Source organism: Typopeltis vanoorti, chromosome 24 (genome assembly GCF_054136105.1).
Source record: "Typopeltis vanoorti isolate ZY-2024b chromosome 24, IOZ_Tvanoo_1.0, whole genome shotgun sequence".
NCBI lineage: Eukaryota > Metazoa > Arthropoda > Arachnida > Uropygi > Thelyphonidae > Typopeltis > Typopeltis vanoorti.
The window spans coordinates 41,838,572-41,864,626 of record NC_143572.1 but is presented as its reverse complement, the minus strand read 5'-3'; the positions used below and the strand labels follow the sequence as shown (position 1 = coordinate 41,864,626).

The following is a 26,055-nucleotide window of genomic DNA, read 5'->3' as shown; positions in this document are numbered from 1 at the left end:
GTGTAGGACTGATATAAAAGCATTCTTATTTTCTTGCTTTCCCAATCATCTTTCTCTTGCGTTTGCTCTTACGCATGGAAAGGCTTTTTGTGTTAGCAGTACATGTTATTTATTTTCAACAGTATTGATGACAAAACAGAATGATGAGAAAATAATATTTATTAACTTATTTGCTGATATTTTGCTGGTATCGTATCTAGCATCTTCAGAGCACAAAAACAGTTTGTCACAGAACATGAAACAACAACAATTTGGTATAACACTGGGACTAGTTTAAAAAATTGTAATGGACAACACATGGAACTAAAGTCCTAATTAGGTGCCATCTATGTTGGAAAAAGAGATAAAACTAATATTAATTAGATCTTAAAATGACTATCTCCCAGATTTTTGGTAAATTTATACAGCCATACTTGTTGAGGTGTGGAGTATATTTTAAAGCTTCTGTTGATTCCAAAAACAATCTCTCTGACTTATAATGACTTTTGTGTAGCATTTGTGTTTTCTTCCAATCGATACCACTTCACACAGGATCAACTGGAAGAAAACAAAAGAAAAGAAAGAAGAAGAAAACAAAAATGAGAGAAAAATTATATTTATTATCATTAACATATACTACATTGCCAAAACATATCGTGAACTTACCCTTGCCAACAGGCTCTACAAAATTTATGTTGACAAGGTACAGCTACAGGATCTTCCTGTACTGGAATATAGTGGGCACAAATTTCACACTGTAAAATAAAAATTTTATTATTTCGATATAGATATTTTTTCTACTTTCCAAATATATTTAGAAATATGAGATCATTGATTGTATAAATATTTTTATGAAATTAAAAGATACAAAAAAAAAAAAAAAAAATATATATATATATATATATAAATATATATACACAATTATCCCTTGACTTACATCTGTTCGAAGATACTTCTGTGATCCATCATGGAATAAATAACATTTTCAACTATACTTTCAAACAAGACACAAGCGACTGTAAAGTAAAAAGGTTTTGATTTAGCAACAATACAGTGGCAACAGCAAATTCAGCAGCAATCTCCCTCAGTAGTGGGCTTCAACAGTTTCTCTGTTGATTTTGTGTTTGAAAAATAGGTTATTTGTGTATTTATCGTTAAATATTTCGCGATATTTTGTGCAGCATGGCCCCTACATGTCCAATTAAAAAAACCTAGTGAAGAATCAAAGAAAAAGAGGCGAGCAATTAATCCTGAAACGAAGTCACAAGTTCAACAATAGTGACGAAGCAATGACAAGATCCATCTGTGATTGGAAAAGCTATTTCCATCATGCATAGAGGACCTGAACCAAAAGCCCATACCTCTTATCACTATGACCATAACTGCTAAGGCACTGTCTCTTCAACATGTTGAAGGAGAAAGCAGAACCTGATTACGAGTACAAATTCAATTCTTCTGGTTGGTTCATGAGATTCAAGCAGAGTTTTGTATTGCATAATGTGAAAATGTATGGTAAATCTGCAAGTTCCAATGAGAAGGCTGCGAAGGAGTTTGTGGAGAAATTGGATAAATTTTATTACGGAGGAAAATTATTTGCCAGAGTAAATATTTAATATGGATGAGATCTCCTTGTTTCGGAAAAAAAATGCTTGAGCGGACAATTCATCCACAAAAAGCTAAAATCTATGCCTAGTTTCAAAGCTCTTAAAGACCATGTTATGATTCTGTTAGGGGGTAATGTGGCTCGATATAAACTGAAACCATTTGTTATATGGCACAGTGAGAATCCACAAACCTTCAAAAACATTAGGAAGCATACTCTTCTAGTTCATTAGCAGAAATATAAGAAGTCGTGGATGACTCAATAATTATTTGTGGATGTCTTAATCAGCTGTTATGCGAGTGAAATGGAAAGCTACTGTGTGAAAGAAAATATAGAATTTAAAATTTTATTAATTCTAGATAATGTTCCAGGTCATCCGACTTATATCGGTGATCTTCACCTAGTTGAAGGTCATGTTTCTCCCTCCAAACACTGATGGATCCTGATGGATCAGGGAGTTCTTGTAGTGTTTAAGGCTTATTATCTATGGAGAACTTTTTCACAAGCCATCTCTGCTACTGAAGGAAACAACCAGACTCTCATGCAATTCTGGAAAACATTCAATATTTATCATGCTAGTAAAAATACTGCTGTGGCTTGGGATGAAGTGACCTCTCAATGTATGAGTAGCATATGGAAAAAGGCATTAAAAAGGTTTATGCACGATTTTGGAAGTTTTGAAAAAAATGAAGACCCTTGTAAATTGAGTGAAGAAATAGTGGGCCTAGCAAAAAATCTGAATCTCAAAGCAAATGATGACGACATAGTTCAACTCATAGAAAGTTCCCCTGAAAAGTTGACCAAAGAAGAACTGGTCACATTGGAGGAACATGTTGCAGAAGAGGAAGAACGAGAAAAGGAAGAGGAAAAAGAGAAACAAGGAGAGGTATTTAAACAATTCACAGTGAAGGGTCTTGCAAAAATATTCTCTGCAGTTAGCAATGTTCTCAAAATGGCTGAAGACATGGACTCCAATGTTTAACCCTACTTATTAGTGGTAAGGAAAGTACGTGATGTGTTTGCTTGCTATAAACAAATTTATGATGAAAAGAAGAAGAATAAGCAAAACACATTGGACATTTTCATCAAAAAAAAACAAAAGTTACACTAGAAGAGCTGCAGCCTGGTCACATAGGGAAGGTAATGAAGATGTGATTGTGGAGGAAGATTTGGGCAATTATTCTCCTGTTTTATAGTGGTAGTAATGCACAGTACAGTTTTATGAGGTTTAAAAATTAAAATAATGGTATACTTATTACTGTTAAGTCCCTAATCCCTATAACTCTGTTGATATAATGTATCGACTTACGTCCTGCCGGATGGAATGGAACCCTGACGTAAGTCGAGGGATGACAGTATATATATATATATTTATTTAAAAAAAAAATCAACAGCCTATTTTTCTGCCCATTGCAGGAGGTTTTGGATCTACTACTCCCATGGCGACCCAGTCCATATTGGGAGAGGACAATCACAAACATCCATGCCTAAGCGGGATTCAAACCGAACCTGCAGTCTCTTAGTTGGAGAGCAGATATGCTAACCACTCGGCCAATATATATATATATATATATATATATATATATATTAATTACACTGTAAGACAGTTGAACATACAGTGGTTATTTATGCATGTGTATCACAGTAAATAAAAGATTAATTAAAATATTAAAATATATTTTATGTCTCATAAAATCTCTTTAGTGCGGGCTGAAAAACAACAATTGAAATACAATCAAGTGATCAATGAAATGTCTGTGTTGCAATGAAATTTTTTTTGGCATACACAATCATGAAATGCTAGGATAAAAATTGATATCCTAGTGAATATATATATATAGTGAATAAATAAAAAAGCAATAAAAAAATTGTTTCATACAGTTAGGATAACAATTTTCCAAACTTGGAACAGAGAGGCAGCCATTGTGATTTAGGTTGGGCCAATGAAGTAGGATTTAGAACTTTCTTTGAATAAATGTTCATGTTAATAAATACTATCACATAATAGCTATGTATTATCCCAAAAGATATGTGACTAATGTTGCTAATTCCATTTTGAGTCAATCCCAATTAATGAGGTTTAATAAGCTGAATATGTCTGATGTTCTGAAATAATTGATCTTCCTGTTTGACCATAACTGCATTCATAATTTTCCCTCTAAAGAATTTCTTATACAAGAAATAGAAACTTTCAGGCAAAATGCTCTTTTAAAAATTATTATAACCCAAAACATTCATTTCTAGAATTCATATCTTCCAAGCAAAAAAACTATGTTCCAATTTTGTGGCTATCTTCTTTTATAATTAGCCTTGCTAATTTGCTAACTAAAGAAGAAAAGAAGTTAATTAACCAAATCTGTCATCTGCTGTTCTCCCAATCCCAAGAACGTCTTGGATGATGATGCAAAGAAATGGATGGGTAACTCCAATATGTTTTATCCAACATAACAACATTCCTATAAATATGTCTAATACATGTTCTATTAAAGTATTTAAGAACTGAATGAATAGGAGCTTTTCCATAAAACTCAACATCTATTGTATTAATCTCCTGCCACACCCTAAAAGTTCTACTTGAACTTTCAAAAGAATTTGTGTAGAAAGGCTTATGTGTTTTATTGTACATGTTGACTAATTTTGACAGTAACATATCAGAACACAGAAAGATAAGTAAATAATTATTTATTGAGTTATTGCTGATATTTCGCTGGTGTTAAAACCAACGTCTTCAGATCACAAAACACAGTTTGTCACAGTATACGAGACTACAACAACAACGCGGTGATTTGCGAACTAAAGAAGAAAAGAAGTTAATTAACCAAATCTGTCATCTGCTGATCTCCCAATCTGACCATAATAAGATGCTATAGGAACACAGATCTTAGTAAACACCATGTAGCAGTAAGGGAGAGAAATTAATATACTTTAATTTTTTCCTGGAAATACTGGAGGGAAAATTAGAGGGAAGAAGATCTCCTGGTAGACAAGAACTTTGAAAAATTGTAGCAACAACACAAAGACTAACATCCTAATTAGACACCCTCTATATTATTAAAAAAAAAACAGAGAGAGAAAAAGCAGGTACTACTTATGTCTTAAGATGACTGTGTCCCAAATCTTAGGCAAATTTATACAGCCATATTTGTTAAGATTTGGAGTATGTTTCAAATATTCTGTTGCTTCCAAGAACAGTCTCTTTGACTTGTAAAAGCTTCTGCGTTTTCTTCTTTCGTACTTTTGTTTTCTTCCAGTTGATCATGTGTGCAGAGGTATCCAAAGCATGGTCTGCTAGGCCTGACTTGCCATAGCGATAGTGCCAGATGTATCTTTTATGTTCACTGATGCAGATGTCCACAGTTCTTCCTGTTTGACTGTAGTAAGCTTGATCACACGAGCAGGGTACTTTGTAGACTGCTGGAGTGTGTTTTTAATGTATGGGATGGTGACTGTTTTGTTGTCGTTCTCTGTGGTGGATAGTGGGAGGGGTTTCTTGGGAGCATTTAGTATTTGGTCTATCTTATGGGGATTATAGCCATTGGCTAAGAAGGTGTGCCGTAAGTGAGCCAGTTCAGCAGCAAGAGCATTGTCATTGGAACAGATTGCTCTCGCTGTGTGGGTTAGTGTTTTTAAGATACTACACTGTTAAGAAGGGTGATGCCACCATTGTTTGTGTAAATATCTCCCTGTAGGTGTGGGTTTTCTAAAAACTGAGAATGTAAGGAACGTGCAATTAGTGTATCCAGGAAGAGCAGACAGTTATTAGCTTTCAGTTCCATTGTTAAGTGGATTTTTGGGTGTTTGGCTATTCAAATGTGCTAAGAATGTATCCAATGTGCTTGGGCCATGTGGCCAAATAGCAAGCACATCGTCAACATAGCATAGCTAAAGCATTGGTTTGAGAGTGGCTGTATTGATAGCTAGTTTTTCCAGGAGTTCTATGTAGAAGTTGGCTAAGGGTGGAGAAAGGGGGAGAGCACACAGCTGTCCCATCTAATTGTTTGTATATTTTCCCTTTCCATGTGAAATGCATGTACTGTGAATTTAAATAGTTCAAATATACCAGGGGAAAGTGTGACTTCAGTATTTGTACATTTGTGAATAGTAAGGTGATATCAAAACTCACCATTATGTCTGAACTTTTTAAGGCATGGTGTGTTCTAAAATACTTTTTAGGTGGGCAGAATTTTTGACAAAGGAGGGAGAATTGTTTGTGAGAGTGGCTAATAGCCTAGCTAAATGTTTAGCCAGTTTGTATGTGGGACTGTTTATACTATCCACAATAGGGCATAAGGGTGTACCTTGTTTGTGAATTTTTGGTGCTCCATATATCCTTGGTGTTTTAACGTGGAAGGGCTTGAGTTTGTTTACTGTTTCTTTAGGCCAGGAAGTGACTTCTTTCAGTAATTTATGCACCTTATTCTTTTGTATGGTGGTGGTGGGATTGCGATCTATAATTTTGTATGTTGACTGGTCTTGTAGAAGTGTGTGCATTTTGTTTTCATATTCTGTTGCATCCAACACCACGATTGCATTCCCTTTGTCTGCTTTTGTTATGATAATCTGGTTATTATTATGTAGCTCACAACGAAAACAAAATGATCAATTCACAACGAAAGCTCGTTGTGAATTTATCGGTGTTGGCATGGGTAATTAGATGAACAGCTGTGTAAAAGCATTGTTAAGAGTAAATACTTCATTTCGTCTAGCTTGACTGGTGGCATTAGAAAAAGAGAAGCCAGGCAAGCATGTCACACAGAGCACATTCAGTTTCTAGCCCACTCCATGACTCTGACAATATCATCTGCATACCACTGTAAGAGACTTTCTCCAGGTGTATGATTGAACTCTGTGCACTATGTAGCAGCTGGCTTGCAAAACCATTTACTTATGGCTTCAAATGGGGAAGTTTAAAGTCCCCAGTGAAGTTTTGCAAGATATTGTAGGTTTACCTGCAAAGCATAAAAGAAAAAGGCTATATTTGAATATATTTATCATTATTATTATTACGTAATACCTCCAGAGAGTCCAAAGACTCATCAAGGAAGAGCACCTACTCTAAACTCTCCGTCTCCACCAATCCACCAACCGCAACTACCTTCATCATTTACACCAACGCCATCTACTGCCGACCACTAGTATTTTCACAGACAATCACAAACATCCATGCCCACAGTGGGATTCAAACCCAAAGCTTTTTGGCTGGAGAGTGGATATGCTAACCACTCCACAAACCAGGCCTACTAATTTGTGCAAAGCAGACTTTTACAGACATCTATGCCTCGTGTGTAATTCAAACCTACAACCATTTCAATAGACAAGAAGGGACTCTTTACCTTAGGGAAAAAAGTGTAATCATATTAAGTATCTAAAAATACATTACACAATTAGAGAAATATAAATTTCAATAAACTTACCAAAGTTTCAATTTCTAGAGTTAAAGTTTTAGCTGGACTGTTCAATGTCTCATTCTGATATTCTTCTTGAACTTGCTCACATGTTACTTTTAATCCAATACCATTTTTAGGAGTACAATACTGAAGAGCACTTGTGGGAGGTTGTACACCAGCTCTTTGACAACACATTATTGGATCCTTCACCCATGCTTCTAGTAAGCTTTCTCGTGACCACTCTTAATAAAAATTAAAATTAAAATTAAAAACTGCATGGTGCAACAATTAAAAATTAATAAGAAGTTAAAGTAACATAAATAGCTTGCAAGATAATTTAAACAGGATAACAGTATAGACAAAAGATACTAGTTTAATTTTAAAAAGTTATGCATTTTGAGATGAAAAGATTATAAGCTATGTCCTATATTAGTGGAACTGTACTCCATAAAACTGAAGAAGCTAGGGATTAATTTTGGGGTTGTTAATGGATAGTAAATTGAAGTTCAGAGTGTTCAGCTTATTTACTAACCAGCAGAGATAAGGAACTTATCTCTCCATTTTATAAGATTTTTGGCCACATCTGAATAAGCAGGTTTGGTCACTTGGGTTTCTTGGGGATGAGAAGTAGTAGAGAAGATCCTGAGGGGAATGGTCACGAAGGAGAGTTTGTTGTGGAAAAACAGGTTCATGGGTTACTAAAGTTAGTTATAGGCAAAAAAAACAGTGGATATGATAAAAAAACATTTAAGTTGTTAAAAAATTTTTATAGGACTGATACAGGGGAAGTTTTTCAGTGCTTGGCTATAGGGAGTAGAACAAGGAACATCCTTGGAAATTGAGTAAAAATATGGTTAGAAAGGTGTGAGGAAGAGATTTTTTTTTTTTTTTTTTTTTTTTGCCTGGAGAGTGGTGAATGAGCAGACCGGAGTCTGCTGTGAGTGCTTTGTCAGTGAACGTGCTCAAGGAAAGGTACAACAGATAGTGCGAATCGCCTGCAATTTGGACTCCGTGAATATTCCTGTGCAATGATATCACTTTTTCCTCAAGTTTTCTTATGTAAAATTTAGTGAATATCAATATGTATGATACAGCTCCATTAGTTTTGAGGTATAATTTACAAAATTACACACATACCATACATCAGCATTTCCCAATTTTTTCCCATGACAGAACACTTCACAAATCCTGAAATTTTAATGGAACACCTTGGTTAGGGTCGAGTATCATCGGTCTCGTATTCAATGTAAAGCTAAGCACACAAAGCAGGCTGTATCATTGTGAACATGTGACAGCGCACACTACAGGCGGCAGCGTATTGCATTGACCTTGCTTGTGACCGCATGTTTCCTAGAATAGTTACCTCTGTACCTCACTCGCGCTCGGAGGTGTCGACAACCACAGCGGCTGTCAGCCAGCAGCTTAGTCAAGGCCAGCGAGCACAGCCATTAATAACACAATCCACACACAAAATGAGGAGCACCTGATTTTCAAACATATGAACTTGTCACAGAATTTAAAACCATTCCACGCTCATATTAATTTTGATAATTTTTCACAGAACACTTATCCACTTTCTGTGGAACACAGTTTGGGAAACCCTGCCGTACATAAACCAAAAATGGATTGATATTTTGTAAACTGTATTCTAAATTTTAATGCATTTTTTGGATTTCTGCAAACGCTAATATTTAGTAATGATCTTTGAATGCCATAAATTTTTCACAGACATGACAATTCACATGATAATGACAAACATCAAACAACACAGTATGTAAACAAATTTCTAATGCATTAACAACATATTCTAGTAACGTATTCCATTCACCCACAATTCTGTATGTAAAAAATCTACTCCTCACAACTTTCTTCACCACACTCTTACACAACTTCCAGGAATGGCCTTTGGTTCTTCCCCTCTTACCTTCTACTCTTTTTATAATCCCCTCTGTATCAGTCTGATAAAATTCCCTCACTAACTTAAATGTTTCTATCATATCACCTCTTTTCCTCCTATCTACCATCCATCCATTTAACCCTCAGGCAGTTTATTCTAATATTGGAATGCAAATAAACATAACTTCCTTCAAGCACCCCATTGTCTATTTCCATGCACTGCTTACTCCTCTACCGTGTCATGTCAAGGCAATGTTTCAAACTGTCTTCCCAGTTTATTATAAATCACCTGTATTAGAGTGTCACATATGTCTAATTACATGCATTGTCATCTTCAAAGTAAAAACTACAATCTCTTTCACTAACTGGAAGCATAACAGCTACTTCATTTATAAATGGATTCTCAGATGCTACTACTAAATCCAGCATTCCTGTACCACTCTAATATGATGGATTAAAGAATTTATGATCCAGATGATCCAGACAAAAGACTACGAAACTACTGAAATTAAACTTGGTTCATATTAGAATATTACTCGATTTTTTTTTTCTAAATTTAAGAGGATGCAGGTTTTGAATACAGTACAGTAAATGTCTTGTCCTAGTGCAATGTGCTGAGTAATAATAAATTTCTTAGTGCATTTAACTTTTTTTTACCTGATGTCATATACAATAATATTTTTATTTTTGAAATAAAAATATTTTACTATACTACAACGATCTCAAATGAACACACACCATGATTTCTGAGCATAGCTTCTGCAGTGAACAAAGGTATGTGTAGCATATCTGATGTCTCAACTAGCAGCTGATCTTTGGCCTCTTGTAGGTCTTGGGGCCTTAGGCCACTATAATCCTGAAAGAAATTATCATATTTTCTTAATGAAATCATTGCCTTATCTTATAAAATCTTAAAAGATTGAAATGTTATTTTGAATATTAAGTAAAACTTTTAAATAGTACTAAATAAAATGTTACATATATAACTCACAAATATTAACTGTGGATGTTTAAGACATCATACACAAGTATATTTAAAAATTAATAACTATAAAATGAATGTTATGCAAATAAAAATGCATAACATTTGCTAAAGTTTGTGTGTGAAGAATCTTCACGAAAGACTACTTGTACACAGAGGCTGATGACTTCATATCATTTGCCATAGCAAATGATGTGAAGTCATTTAAGACATCATACACAAGTATATTTAAAAATTAAAAACAATAAAATGAATGTTATGCAAATAAAAATGCATAACATTTGCTAAAGTTTGTGTGTGAAGTATCTTCATGACTAGACTACTTGTACATAGAGGCTGATGACTTCACATCACTTGGCATAGCAAATGATATGAAGTCATCATCCTCTATAAGTTTTAAAAGAGGTATACCGTGAGTAGACATATTGATACAAAATTAATAATGGAAAAAAAAAAACTTACATACAAACATTATTTAATAGTATAATTTTCGCCTGTGTGTCACAGGCACCTTCAGTACATTAAGCTCAAATTAAACAATAACTGACAATTCTAAAAAGCGCCACCTAAGTAGCTGCTGTAAGATAACTAAAAAAGGTCAACAAATTTCCTAAAAAAAAAAAAAAAAAAAAATCAATACAATAAAAAGTTAGGAAAGATTAGCTGATTTGTAAAGTACTATCTCCCATAAAGGGGATAGACGTAAACCGTTGAATCTGTTTAAGTTAGGAGAATGAAGTAGAGGTTCACATGTTTCTTTATAAAGGCGTTCCACGAGAAACTGACTTTTGAGAAGAACTCTTTCTCCAATTTCTTGTCTTTCTCCAATGAACTCTGTGTCTAGTGAAGATGGCATGTTCAGAAAGTCCAGACTTTTCAGGTTTAAAGTATTCAATATAAGATTGGTGTTCTTCTAGCCGAATAGAGGCAGATCTTCCCGTTTGTCCGAAATAAGATAATCCACAAGAGCACGGAATCTGGTAGACACCTGGATGATTAAGATGTGGAAGCTTGTCCTTAGGAGAAGTGAGAAAGGTGGAGATTTTTCTAAACGGTCGAAAGGCAACAAAAATATTCAGTGGTTTTAAAACTTTTGCTATACGTTCACTGATGCCTTGTACATAAGTGATAGTAATGCGCGTTATTTCCTCTGTGTTTGAAGAGGAAGACATATTAAAACTACTCAAAGTTCTTTTAATGAAGCAATTCTTATAACCATTAGATAGAAAGGAAGAAGTTATGTATTGTAGTTCTTTCTGTAAAAGATCGTCTGTAGAACAAAAGGAGTGGGCCCAATGAACCAGTGTTTAAATAGTTCCTGCCTTTTGACTGGGATGGTGATGAGATTCCGCATGGATATAATGGCCTGTATGAGTCTTCTTTCTATAAACTGAGAAATGTAGGTTACCATCTGGTTGGCGAAGAATTAGAAGATCTAAAAAGGCTAACTGCTTATTTGATTCTACTTCTAGGGTAAACTTGATCCTAGGATGAAATGCGTTTAACTTAGTGAGAAATTGTTGAAGTTCATCAGAAGAGCCATTCCATACAGCAAAAATGTCATCGACATATCTGAACCAATGTGTAGGTCTGGGAGAAATATTGTCAAAGATACGTTGTTCAAAATGTTCCATAAAGAAATTGGAGATAGCAGGAGAAAGAGGATTACCCATTGCTGTTCCTTCAATTTGTTGATACAACTTATTTTTAAAGGAAAAATAACCAGAATTTATTACAAAATCAAATACATTTACAATGTCCGAAGGAAATTCCTGTTGTAGTAATTCAATACTTTCCAAAAGAGGCACATTTGTAAATAAAGAAACAACATCTAAACTGATCATGATATCAGAAACATCCAAATGAAGATCTGAAATTTTATTTTTGAAATCCAAAGTATTTTTTATATAAGTATCAGTTCTTCTAGTTGAAGAGGAGAGTAAATTTGATAAAAATTTTGAGATTTTGTAAGTGGGGCAACCTATACAATCTACAACTGGTCTTAACAGAATGCTTGGTTTATGAACTTTTGGAAGATCATACAATCTAGGTGGACGACCGAAGAAGGTTTTAAGTTTTTTCTTTTGATCTTCATTCCATGTAGATACATTATCTATAAGAGAATTAAGTCTCTTCAATTGACTCCGGGTAGGATCCGATGTAAGAGGCCTATAAGTTGAACAGTTGTAAAGTAAAAGAGACATTTTTTTCTCATATTCCTTCCTATCTTGAATCACTACAGCCTTCCCCTTATCAGCTTTCATAATAATTAAATTATTGTTATTCTTCAGTGATTTCAATGCTTTAAACTCAGAGTAAGAAAGATTGGACGAGGAGGCTTGCCATGAAAAAGAATTTGTGCACATTCAAAACGTAATCTGTTGGCTGTTTTTTGGGATAAGGATCAAATACTCCTGTCTATGTTATGAAAAAATCCATAAGTGGCACCTTATTCGGTGTAACGGCGAAATCATGTCCTTTTGATAAAACAAAACGTTCACAGTCTGTTAGTGGACGTCCGGAAACATTTAACTACTTTATCTATATCAATAGTATTATTACTGGATCTGCTGACCAGTGATTCAAATTTGCATTTTAGCTTGTCACAAGAATCATTAAAGACCTTTAGGTAAGAACTCTAAGATATGCACATTACAGTATTAAAAGTTTCAACCATTAAAACAGATTCCAGAGCATTTTATATGTCCATAATTTCTTTATTTAAGACGGCAAGAGATTTTTTTAGCTTCGTGTAGCTGATTATTTAAAAGAGACTTACTAGCTTTCAAGTAGATCCGATGAGCTTTTGGGATACTAAAAACTTCTTTTATTTTACAACAGGTTGGAATAACCTGGGCCATCTTACATCATTTAAGGAATATTAATCTGTTAATGCATTTGGCCTTCTTTACCAATACTTTACCGTATCTAGCAGATTGTTTGGAAATAGCTCTCTGTGAAGTCTAGCAATAAGTTTTAAAAGAGATATACTGTGAGTAGACATATCGATACAAAATTAATAACGGAAAAAACTCACGTAAAAAGATTATTTAATAGTATAATTTTTGCCTGTGTGTCACAGGCATCTCCAGTACATTAAGCTCAAATTAAACAATAACTGACAATTCCAAAAAGCACCACCTAAGTAGCTGGTGTAAGATAACTAAAAAGGTCAATAAATTTCCTAAAAAAAATAAACAAATACGTCTATCCCCTTTATGGGAGATAGTACTTTACAAATCAGCTAATCTTTCCTAACTTTTTATTGTATTGATTTTTTTTTTTTTTTAAAGGAAATTTATTGACCTTTTTAGTTATCTTACACCAGCTACTTAGGTGGCACTTTTTGGAATTGTCAGTTATTGTTTAATTTGAGCTTAATGTACTGAAGATGCCTGTGACACACAGGCAAAAATTATACTATTAAATAATCTTTGTACATGAGTTTTTTCCATTATTAATTTTGTATCCATCATCCTCTATGTACACATAGTCTAGTCGTGAAGATACTTCATGCATAAACTTTGTTTGCTTAAATTTGGATAATGGATTAAACACAGCTAAAGGATCTTAAAATGTAACAGAAAACAAATATTTCGGTGTGAAAATACATACATTTAATACTATACACGCACAATAAGAAAGCATGAGAAATCAAGATTCAATTGGGGGAAGGAAATAAATTCAGATAGTACAATCAATCTTATAAAAATATGACATGTTAATAATAGCTGTGATAGACAATAAATTTCTTTCTAGGGCCAATTAATATATTTTTTGATGCTGAATTTATAAACTGACTTCTTATCCCTTTAATTACAAAGTGTAATATTTATTCTTTTCTCTACTAACGTCGTGATTTATGATCTTAATCCTGACTTATTCCCTCATATAATTTCCTTAACCTAATTTCAATAAAAGTTCTTTGCTTGATGCATCAAGTTAATATACTATAATTCCTATGCAGTCTCAATATTTAATCTGGGACGTTCAACTTTCTTAAGAGTAGCAAGCGTGGACTGAGGACAAAGGGATTGCCGTTGGATAGCGCCAATTCCTTTGTTTCAGAGTTGGTGCCAGTTCCTATTTAGATTCAGAGAAAACTTCTATTATACTGCACCACCCTAAATCCTAGACTATTGAACAATGCAAAATCAAGGAACTAGAACTCAATTTAGTACACTGTCTAATATCTCTTAAGCACCTTCATTAAATTTTAAATTCATCAAATAACTAAAATTCATTTCACAGTCGTAGCCTCCCTTGTATTTTACCTCCCGCCTTGGTTCTAACTTAATGAGCAGTGCAATAGAAAGGAAATCAGGCAAGTCATCAATTAATACTAAAGAAAAACATTTAATTACAAAATCACACAATTTACACTTTATGAACAAATTCTGACATAGAATTGCACTAACTTTAGGGAATGAGTATACTCAACTAAAATTTCTAATTCTCCCGTAATAAATTAAAACATTATTTCAAGTAGGAAATTCTATCAAAGGTCAATTATCCATTTTACACATAACAATGCTAAAGGTTATTCATTTATCAATAACAAAATTGTCTCAATGAGCTTCCACACAATTCCTCCATCCAAAACTTAAAGTTCCACTACTTCCTTTAGCATAATCTCTAAAGTCCTTTCGTTAATTGAAACATTATAAACCTAAAGTCCTTTTTACAATTACAGGTTGTTCCCCTCAACACAATTATATAACAGATCAAAATTTTACATTACCAAAGGCTGGGGAATTTTTCGACCTTCACATACATCTTGACAGAACTTTGTTTCCTTGATTCCTTCTCTCAATTATTTCATCTGCACTATTCGACTGATGGACTCTAACTAGACACATCTCTGCCAAAAGGTGAGTCTGGCTCGCCGCTCTCAGGTAGACTAGCTCGGCATGGCTTATTGATCTCAGTGGTGATCGGAAACTCTGTTCCGCTGGGCTACTTGTTGACTGGCGAACTTGCCATAGACACTTCAGCGTGCTCCAACGGCCTCTATCTCGATGACCACTCCAATTCAAAGGGAAGAGAAAAAAAGCCATGAACTAGCACTGCTACGCTTTTTAAATCATGTGCCCGATGTTTCCTAGTCTACGTCATCCTGCTCTCTCCCTTTTCCCATGACACCTTACTTTTCTCCAGTGCCTAGCGCCACACTCTCCCATAGAGTGCTTTATGGAGGGAACCCGCATGCGCGTCCTACTTGGTGCACGTGTTTAGTTTCAGGCCATCACTATCTAATCCGATTATCTTTCTCCCGGCAGTACACAAGTATTTGCACAAAATCCACATAGCTTAAACATTAGAAAATTTACAATAATTATTTACAACATGATGCATGGACAAGTTTTACTCAAATTACTAATGTTGCTTATAAATTACAATTAGCTTTATTTCTTCTGATATACCAATATTAGCCCCGGGAATGTTATTGCATGTTAAATCTGAATGAAACAAAAATGGATTTAATTTCAGTTTCATTCAGATTTTAACAAAAGTAAGTTAATGCACAGTATCTTGTGGGCAATGTATGACAATTCTTATTACTTTAAAGTTTAAAGCAAATAAAAATTAACTGGAATTTACATCTCTACTTTATTGTTGAAATGGAGTATATAAGTTAAACATAATTAAATCCTATAAATCCAAAAAGCTTATGTAGATTTTTGTTCAATATCTCTAATGTGATTTGCAGTGATTTTAGGTTCAAATTGCAATAACAGTAATATAGCATTAATACAGTAAAAAGAGTAACTAAGTGCTCTTTAAAAAATATGCCACTATTAGATTCAGAAAGAGAGCCCGCATGATAAATTTGATAACTGAAAATAAAAAGTCATCTTGATGTTTGAAAATCCATAGGCCTACAGATCTGTGTCTATATAGATTTTACTACAAGAAAGATCACATAAACACAGATCTGTAGGCTTATGGATTTTCAAACATCAAGATGACTTTTTATTTTCTACAGCCAGCCTTTTTCAGAATGGTTATCAGAGAAGGGGCTGTAAAGCCTTAATCCACAAACCAACTGTGATAAGAATGATGGACTTAAATTTTCAAAGTTTTGGAAAGTCATCATTCTGAACTCAAAAAAAAAAACTGCTGTTATTGATTTTATCAGTGTTACAAGTACAGTCAACTAATTAGCGATAACGTTTAGGTCCTTCAGGTAATTATGGATTGCTAGTTACAGTAAATTTCTTTTAGAATAGCATTATGCCAGGGGCATTTTCATTAGGACTTTGCAACAGTTTATTATAGTGAGAGTCAACTGTATTGAGTCTTACTCTAACTCAGGGGTCGCCAAACTTCTTTGACCATCGATCCCTTCAAGAGTTTCTTGACTTTTTATCAACCCCCTCTATTTTACTATTACGTAATTATAATAGGACAAGCAAAAAGACGCTTATGTGAGCTTTTAGATTGTTTATTTTATAGTTACAGTGTTTATTGTATGTATAATAAGTATATATTATTATATTGGCTTAACATCAAAGGGATATGTTTTTGACGTCCTTCTTAACATTACGTATTTGATAGGAGGGATAAATAATATATAAAATATAAGATTTAATTTAGATAACAAAATAACAACAATACAATCTTCCTTATATATATGAAAATAAGACTTTTATTAACTTAGTATACAATTTACTAACATTGTCAATGTGAAGGGTGTGTTTTGTGACTCTTGACAAGATTAGCAATGTTGGGTTCAAAATTAGTAAGTTTCAGCCTTAAATCGCCACGGAATTCTATATCTAGCTTATTTGTTTGTTTTGTTAAAATGGAATTAACATGGCTGAAACCAGCTTGGAAATGCAAGCAAAACGGAGAGTACCACTTCAGAAAGTTTTGGATATTTTTCTACAACATTTATATTCTTCCAAAAGTAACTTAAAGTCATATTTTTAAAAAAGTGTCTTAGCTTCAAGATCAACTGACAATTCAATAAGTTCATCTTGTAAGTTACATTAGATATTTTCAATATCTGCAGAAAATGGCATGATAACCCAATCTGGAAAGTGCATGTTTTCAAAATCTGCAAAGCGCAATTTAAAATCATCGCTCAAATTTTGAAGATGTTTTGTGCATATTTCTAAGTCTTCATCTTTTACTTCCAATTGCTGTAGATTCGAAAAGTAACAATGTTTTCGTAACAATGATGATTTAAATAAGGTTAATTTAGCTTGGAAGCCTAAAAGAATCGTCTGAGCTTGTATAATCGTGACATTTTTACCTTGTAGACAGGTCTGTACGTCATTAAATTTTGAAAATAAGTCCGCCAAGTAGAAAATATGATTCTTATTTCTCTTCAGTTCATCACTCAAAAACAAATTAACATCTTTAAGAAACTCTAGATTTTGTCTCGAACAACTCAACAAATCTTTGTAGACTTGCACCTATAAACAACCATCTTACTTCAGTATGCAAGAGTAATTGGTTTGATACCTCATCATTTTTTCCACAAAGTTTTTGCAAATAATGGCGATTTAAGAGGATGAGCTCTAATTTGATGAACAGATTTAATACACACTCTTAGAGTATCATGCAGTTCGTCACTGCGAGTTTTTGCCACCAAATGGTTTCGGTGCAACATAATGATATCTTATATTTTTCTATCGATCCCTGAGCCGGAATCGACCCCCTAACAATGTTATATCGACCCCTGGGAGACAATATCGACCACTTGCAACCACTGCTCTAACTGTAGTTCACATAATCTGCCAAGAAAATTCATGCTTGATTTATTCAGAGCCAGACCAAGATAATTTTGTGCCCCAGGCAGACGCCATGTGTGAGGCTCCTAAGTATTGTTTTGTTTTTTATACTTAAGCACTTTCTAATTGTAAGTACAAGTGTTTTTTTAAATTATTAGTAATTTCATAACGTCATTATTTCTACTTATCATTTTTATTCACTCAGATATGCTACATAAAAAAGGAACAAATAAAAATTATTACAAACAAAAACTGATTTTACACTGTAATTTTAATTTAATCAATTATAATTTAGATTTTTTTTTTCTCAAATAAAAATCTGCAAAAGTTTTTATTCTTTCGCTAATGTCTATTTTCTGAGCAACAGCATTTTCAATACATCTCTCACTCCCCATTGTCGATCACAGATATGTTTTGATAAGTTTTAATTTGCTAAAACTTCTTTCAGCTGTTGGTACCGTTATAGGAATTGTCAGCAAAATTCTCAATGTGACCCATGTATTTGGAAATATATTCTACAGATTGCTTTGCTTTTAAAAATTGTAAAGTTTCTAATGGTGAATTGATGTTTTCTGGAAGTAAACTGTTTAGAGATTTAATTTCTTCAAAGAGTTTCTTCCCATCAATGTCACAACTATTTCATCATTAACGATTGAATGCAATTCCATATAATGTTTTCTTAATTCACTTTGCCTATTTTAGTTAAATTAAAAGAATACCCCACTTTTGTTCATAAGTTTTTATTTGCTCAAATCTTTCTTTGAGAGATGTTGATATTGTGTCTAAAATGATATTGAATATCATTGTTCTAAACTTTGTTTTCTCATCAACAGCAATAATGGTGTCTTCGGTTTCATAATTAAATAATTTCTTTTTACGAACTATTCTTTTTTCTGCAAATATTGGCCCTGTTTCTAAAAGTTTTCCTAATTCTTCAACTTGAGTCAAAGCATTTTCAAATCCTTGTGTATGGTATTGACTAATGTATTCTGTATGATTTTAATAAATTTATAACAGTTTTTAAATCCATATTTTTTGCTTCCACAGATTTGCTTACTATGGAAGAAGTATGTCATACCACCTCAGTAACATAACTAAAAAGGAACAGTCAAAGTTTTTCTGCTAGTGTTAAGGATTCAGATTTGGTGGCTGCATTGGTTGAATTTTCACTAAGTATTATCAGTGCATCATTATTATTACTATTATTATTATTACATGACACCTCCAAGGAGTCCAAGGACTCATCAAGGGAGGGCTCCTACTCTACAGCTCTCCATCTCCACCAACTACACCAATGACATCTACCACCACTAGCATTTTCACAGACAATCACAAACATTGAGGCCCATGGTGGGATTCGAACCCGCAGCCTTTTGGCTAGAGAGCCGATATGCTAACCACTCAGCCAACCAGGCCAGCAAATTTAATGAATTTCAACAGTCTGGTATCTAACTGACTTTATGAATTCAATGCGACTCTCCCAACAAATTTCACATACTGCTTTAATAGTCAGAAAAAATTTTCCATCTAGCTACAGATGCCAAAAATAATGTATAAAGGCACTGAATAGCACCAAAAAATGAAATAGATTGTGGGCAAGACATTGATGCATCTTCTATAATGAAATTTAAAGAATGGCAACCACAATTGCTTCAACCTTGGTATCACCTCTGGATCTGGCTCCCACTGAAGAGACCTCAATGAAGATTGAAAAAGGTCTGGGTAGTGACTCTTCCCATAATGCACAGCATTATACATGTCAGCAAGGAGATGTGCTTTGCATTATGGGATACTAAGGCAAAAGTGATGTGAAGTCAGTCCATCTTTGCCACGAGTTGCCCCAGTCCTGAAGATACTTCAGGCGCAAACTTTGTTTGCTTATACTTGGATAAAGGATTTAACTAAATATATAATTTATAGTCTAACCAAGTGAAAAAAACTTCCAACACCCTTAGAATCAGTTGGTCATTCTAAGTGGAAATATATAAATGATTATTTAAAGACTCACGAAAATTCATCTGAACACGTAAAAAATTATTTCAAGTGAGTTGAAACAAGTGTGAGATTTCAAAAATTTAAAGCAAATGATGAAGAAATGCAATCAGTCATTGCTAAAGAACAAAAATGTATTGAATAGACTGTGTGATATTATATTATATTATATTTATCAACCCATAACTTGGCATGCCACAGTTCAGCTGTATACTCCAAATAATGGAAATTTTTTTTGGTTTAATAGAATTATTAAGTAAATATGATGTCGTCATGCACGAACATGTATGTCACATTCTATCTAAGAAAATGCATGTAACATATTATTATTATTACCACCCCAAGACCTCATGGAGTCAAAGACTCATCTGGGAGGTCCTTTTATCACACACACACATACACACAGCTCATCATACCGTGTTTTAAACACATTCAAACTCTTTGCAGACACAACATTCTCAGGTAAGGCATTCCAATCATTCACAACTCTGCATGAAAAAAACCTGCCTCTCACTCTCCTACTCACACCCTCTTTATACAGTTTCTAGGGATGACCTCTGGTTCTCCCACTACTCTCTGTAAAACTTCTCCAGCATTGATCCTATAACAACCCCTTACCAATTATATAAAGAACTTGTATGTCTCTATCATATCTCCCCCTCTTCCTCCTGTCCACCAGACTCTGCAAATTACATCTTCTCAATCTTTCCTCATACTCGACATTCCAGAGGTCAGAAACTACCTTAGTCAGTCTTCCTTTGCACCCTTTCCAACATCTCTTCATCCTTCTGAAAACCCGGTGACCAAATCTGGGCACAATAGTCCATGTGTGGCCTAATCAAAGCCTTATACAACGGAACAAGAATCTCCCTACTTCTACACGTCAGTGTCCTCCGCATCATTCCCAGAAGCCTTTGTGTTGTCTTCACAATTTTGGCTATGTGTCCCCTAAATTTTAGATCCTTATCCACTATCACCCCCAGATCTTTTATTTCCTCTACCTCCAACAATATATTCTCACCAAGCATAAATTCTGCATCCCATCTTTGTTTTCCAAATTTTAAAACCTTACATTTTGCAACATTGAACTCACATCCCCATTTCCGTGCCTAATCACTCAATCTATTCAAGTCTTCCTGTAAGGTCACAACATCTTCACTAGACTTCATGGTTCGTCCCAACTTTGCATCATCTGAACAACTTAATATCTCCATCCAAATCTTCACCTACATCATTAGTATACAAGTTAAACAGCAATGGACCTAAACAGACCCCCAGAAGTACTCCACTAGTGACTTTCCTTTTCCTGGATATCGCTCCCCCATACACAAGTTGTTGATACCTAACAGATAGCCAGTCTCGAATCCAATGCACTAATCTAATATCCAACCCCATCTGCTCTAGTTTGACTGTCAACCTATCATGAGGTACTCTATCAAAAGCCTTTGCAAAATCCAAGTATATTACTGTGTATCCTTTTCCTCTGTCAAAGGAAGCAGTCACTTTATTGTAATAAGTAAGTAGATTACTAAAACATGACCTCCCTTTAGCAAATCCATGCTGTCCATCAAAGGTAATACTATTGTTATCAACCCAACTCTGGATCCTAGTTCTCACAAACTTCTCCAACAACTTAACCACATATTGTAAAATACAAACTTATTTAATAATGACCATTTACAAACAAATTTACATTATAGCCTACCAGTTTTGCCAGCAAACTGTCTGGCTTTTTCAAGGCATAAATGGAAAGACATAAAAACTAGTAAATGCAAATTGAAAGGAACATAAAAAACGTTGTAAACCAATTAGTAGCTAAGGTTACTCATTTGCATGACAGAGATGACTTATTGTTCTTATTCATTATCACACATGGGTGTTTGTTGTAAATGTGTAATGTGATTACTGGCTAGCTGTATTTCAGATTGATTTAGAGAGAGGATCAGGTTTTTCCACGAGCTGTTAAGGATTACACCCTGATTTCTGTTGAGGTTTCTGCCGGTTGTTAACACTATTCTAGCTTCCTTGAATAAACGATGTCTATAGTCGTCATCCAGATATGGCATGGAGCTGTTTTGCCACTCTATTGTGTGGTTAGACGTACAGAAATGATGTGCTAAGCCGGAAGAGATACTTCTGTTGTGGTTTACGTCACCAACATGTTCTTTTTGTCTGATTTCTAAACTCTGTGAAGTTTGTCCGATGTAGGCAGGAGCAAGGAATGTAATATACTCTTGGATATTTGTAGAATGGCACCTTACCTTTTGGGAATCCTAAAACTTGTCTGATGCTGGTGGTTGGTTTGAAGACCACTCTGATAGGCTCTTAGCATTCTGGCTATTTGATAAGAAATTGACTTGATGAAAGGGATCACTACAGTAGAAATGTGCTGGGAGCATGATTTTTCTTGTCTGGGGTTGTCTCCGTATAGATATATGTTTTGATGATGTTTGGAGGATATCCATTTTGTGATAATGTGTTGGCTATTAGTGAGAGTTCAGTCTGTGTATCCTCCTCTTCTGATATAAACTTTCTGGCCCTATATTTCAACATGTGGATAATGCTCAGTTTGTGTGTCGTGATGGTTTGAAGTATAATGAAGATATCTTTCAGTATCTGTGGGCTTTCTGTAAATAGATAATTTGACACTATTTGATTGTTTCTTTATCAAGATGTCTAAAAAATGCAGTGGGCTGTTGTTTTCCACTTCCGGAGTGAATTTTATCTTGTTACATATTGAGTTGATTTTATCCACAAACGATTTTAGGTTTTCTAAGCTGTCTTGCCATATAATGAAGATCTCGTCAACATATCTCCACCATATAGATGGTCTAGGGAAGATTGTGGAGAGAATTTCTTTTTCAAGTTTTTCCATGAAAAGGTCTGCACAAGATGGTGATAGCAGCTTCCCATTGCTAGGCCTTCTAATTTTTCGTATATGGTGTTGTTAACCTTGAAGAAATTAGATTGAAGGCAGTGTCTAAACATCTGTGTGATGTCTAGAGAAAATAGATCTTGGATGATGTTTATTACCTCGTCTACTCGTACACTGGTGAAAAGGGATAAAACATCTAGACTGGCTAGCATGTCTGTTGGTGCAATCTTAATGGCTTGAAGTTTATTTACAAAATGTTGACTATTCTTGATATAGGATTCTGTTGATCTTATTTTATTATTTAATAAGTTTGCAGGATGCTTTGCCAAAAGGTAGGTTGGTGATGATCTTCCATCAACGACTGGACGGAGAGGTATATCCTCTTTGTGTATTTTAGGTGTCCCATATAGTCTTGGAGTGATAGGATGTGAGGATTTTAGTGTTCTCTTCACTTCTTCTGGCCAAATGTTACAATTTCTGATTATGTTACATTCATTTTTTTAGATAGAATGTGATGTACACGTTCGTGCATGACGACATCATATTTACTTAATAATTCTATTAAACCAAAAAAATTTCCATTATTTGGAGTATGCAGCTGAACTGTGGAATGCCAAGTTATGGGTTGATAAATATAATATAATATAATATCACACAGTCTATTCAATACATTTTTCCAATGCTCTTGTTTTTTTAACAATGACTAATTGTATTTCTTCATCATTTGCTTTAAATTTTTGAAATCTCACACTTGTTTCAACCCACTTGAAATAATTTTTTACATGTTCAGATGAATTTTCGTGAGTCTTTAAATAATCATTTATATGTTTCCGCTTAGAATGACCAACTGATCCTAAGGCTGTTGGAAGTTTTTTCCACTTGGTTAGACTATAAATTATATATTTAGTTAAATCCTTTATCCAAGTGTAAGCAAACAAAGTTTGCGCCTGAAGTATCTTCAGGACTGGGGCAGCTCGTGGCAAAGGTGGACTGACTTCACATCACTTGCCTTAGTATCCCATAATGCAAAGCACATCTCCTTGCAGACATGTATAATGCTATGCATTATGGGAAGGGTCACTACCCAGACCGGTTTCGACCTTTGTTGAGGTCTCTTCAGTGGGAGCCAGACCTAGAGGTAATATCAAGGTTTAAAGCAATGCAGAAGTCATATTTCCATATACGAGTTGCTAAAAGGTGTCACACCTTATTATTAAATTACTCTGGATTAGAGAAAGATGTTGGAAGTTGTTTTTCACTTGATTAGACTATAAATTATATATTTAGTTTAATCTTTTATCCAAGACTGCATTGCTTCAACCTTGGTATCACCTCTGGATCTGGCTCCCACTGAAGAGACCGTAATAAAGGTCAAAACCAGTCTGGGTAGTGACCCTTCCCATAATGCAGAGCATTATACATGTCTGCAAGGAGATGTGCTTTGCATTATGGGATACTAAGGCAAGTGATGTGAAGTCAGTCCACCTTTGCCATGTGTTGCCCCAGTCCTGAAGATACTTCAGGTGCAAACCTTGTTTGCTTACACTTGGATAAAGGATTAAAGTAAATGTATAATTTATGATCCTAAGGATGAAGTCACTTAATGGGAATAAAATAATTTGCAGCAAATACGAAATATTTTACTGGTATTCATTGAATAAATAAGCCACTTTTGTAAATATTTTTCACCATTTGCAGATATTATATAATACATTGGTGTTGAAAAACATCAATGTATTATAGAATATCTATAAATCAGCAATTTTCTGGATCTCTAGGATAAATAAAATAAATGTTGTCACCTCTGGTACATTCTAATAAATTTGACAATAAAATATGATTATGAAATGCAGAATGTAACATGAAAGGCCATGAAGCAGGATCATTATACTGAAAAGTACTTCCAGAACAAGAATAATATTCTATGGGTTTCCTTCAACATTTGCTATTTTTGAATTTGAAATTTGCGAATCATTATTTTCATTTGTGTGATCTTTTTCATTTAGATTTATATCATCAGTTTAATTCTCTAGAATTTTCATTGTTTAGTGTTTAGAATTGTTTAGAATCATTTTCATTCTTCTATTGAAATATTAATTGAAGTAGAACTAGATGAATTTGTTAATTTTAGAAAGTTAGATAAACATTTTGCACTTTTAGAAATATATTTTTCTCTTTCTAATTTCCTTTGACGGTTTTCTGCTCCAGATAATTTTTTAGAAGAAATTTTGAAGGGTCAAAAATTCCAAATTTCTACACAATAAAAAATTGAATTAATAATAACACAGTAAAAAGGATTAAATAATAAAAGGTAAAACTTACCACCAATATTAATATAAATTTCAGGAACAAATAGAAAGCAAATATGTAAAGATTTCACAATACATTATGCATCCAAACAGAAAGAAATAAATTTAGTTTAATCCTTTATCCAAGTGTGTGCAAACAAAGTTTGCGCCTGAAAGTATCTTCAGGACTGGGGTAAAGTGGTACAACACCGGGCGACTCCTTGCAAAGGTGGAGCAAGCTACCAACACTCCCATCTCAGCATCTCCCATAATGCAAAACACATCTCCTTGTGGATATGTATAATGTTATGCATTAAGGGAAGGGCCACTACTCAGACTAGTTTCGACCTTTATTGAGGTCTCTTCAGTGGGAGCCAGGCCCAAGTGGAGATACCAAGGCAGAAGCATTAGCAAGCTCTTCTCCTCCTATAGGGGCTGCCAGATGGTGTGCCATCTTTTTATTAAATTACTCTGGATTTAGAGAAAGATGCTGAAAGTTTATTTTCCACATGGTCAGACTATAATAAATTTAGTTTAATCCTTTATCCAAGTGTGTGCAAACAGAGTTTGCACCTGAAAGTATCTTCAGGACTGGGGTAAAGTGGTACAACACCGGGCGACTTGTTGCAAAGGTGGAGCAAGCTGCCAACACTCCCATCTCAGCTTGCGAATATGTATAATGTTATGCATTAAGGGAAGGGCCACTACCCAGACTAGTTTCGACCTTTATTGAGGTCTCTTCAGTGGGAGCCAGGCCCAAGTGGAGATACCAAGGCAGAAGCATTAGCAAAGTTGTTGGTAGCTTGCTCCACCTTTGCAAGGAGTCGCCCGGTGTTGTACCACTTTACTCCAGTCCTGAAGATACTTTCAGGCGCAAACTTTGTTTGCACACACTTGGATAAAGGATTAAACTAAATTTATTATAGTCTGACCATTATTGTCATGTAAATTTCCAAATATTCCAAATATTTTAGTACTAGACTATGGTAAACATCCAGGTGTGCAAAATGAAACGAGAGAGAGAGAGAGAGAGAGAGAAAAGCTTTATTTATTTCATTATTTTTGTTTGCTGATGATGCAAAGATAAGCAATGTAATCTGAGTTTCTATTTATATAGCATTTACAGATTGATTTGACTATGGAAATATGTACAAATGATAATAGCTATCAATTCAATGTTGTTAATAAGTATAAAATTATGCATTTTGGTGTGATGTGATATTCAACAGTATTTATGCTTGTAACTCAACTTGAACTACTGTGTGCAGATATGGTCTCTGAGTTCCAAAGGGATAAAGAAACTCTGGAAAAGCT

The 26,055-nt window shown here is 34.4% G+C and overlaps 1 protein-coding gene across 2 annotated transcripts in view; it reads right to left on the bottom strand.

Annotated features, from left to right (window-relative positions):
* LOC150093130 (ankyrin repeat and IBR domain-containing protein 1-like) overlaps positions 1-26,055 on the bottom strand; it is a 424,458-nt gene that overhangs the window by 251,503 nt on the left and 146,900 nt on the right. For both annotated transcript variants that reach the window (XM_090413306.1, XM_090413307.1), the window contains exons 7-9: positions 9,604-9,721; positions 6,997-7,211; positions 646-734 (exon numbers count right to left, since the gene is read on the bottom strand). In XM_090413306.1, the coding sequence (XP_090269432.1) occupies positions 646-734; positions 6,997-7,211; positions 9,604-9,721 (422 nt within the window). The remainder of the gene's footprint in view (positions 1-645; positions 735-6,996; positions 7,212-9,603; positions 9,722-26,055) is intronic.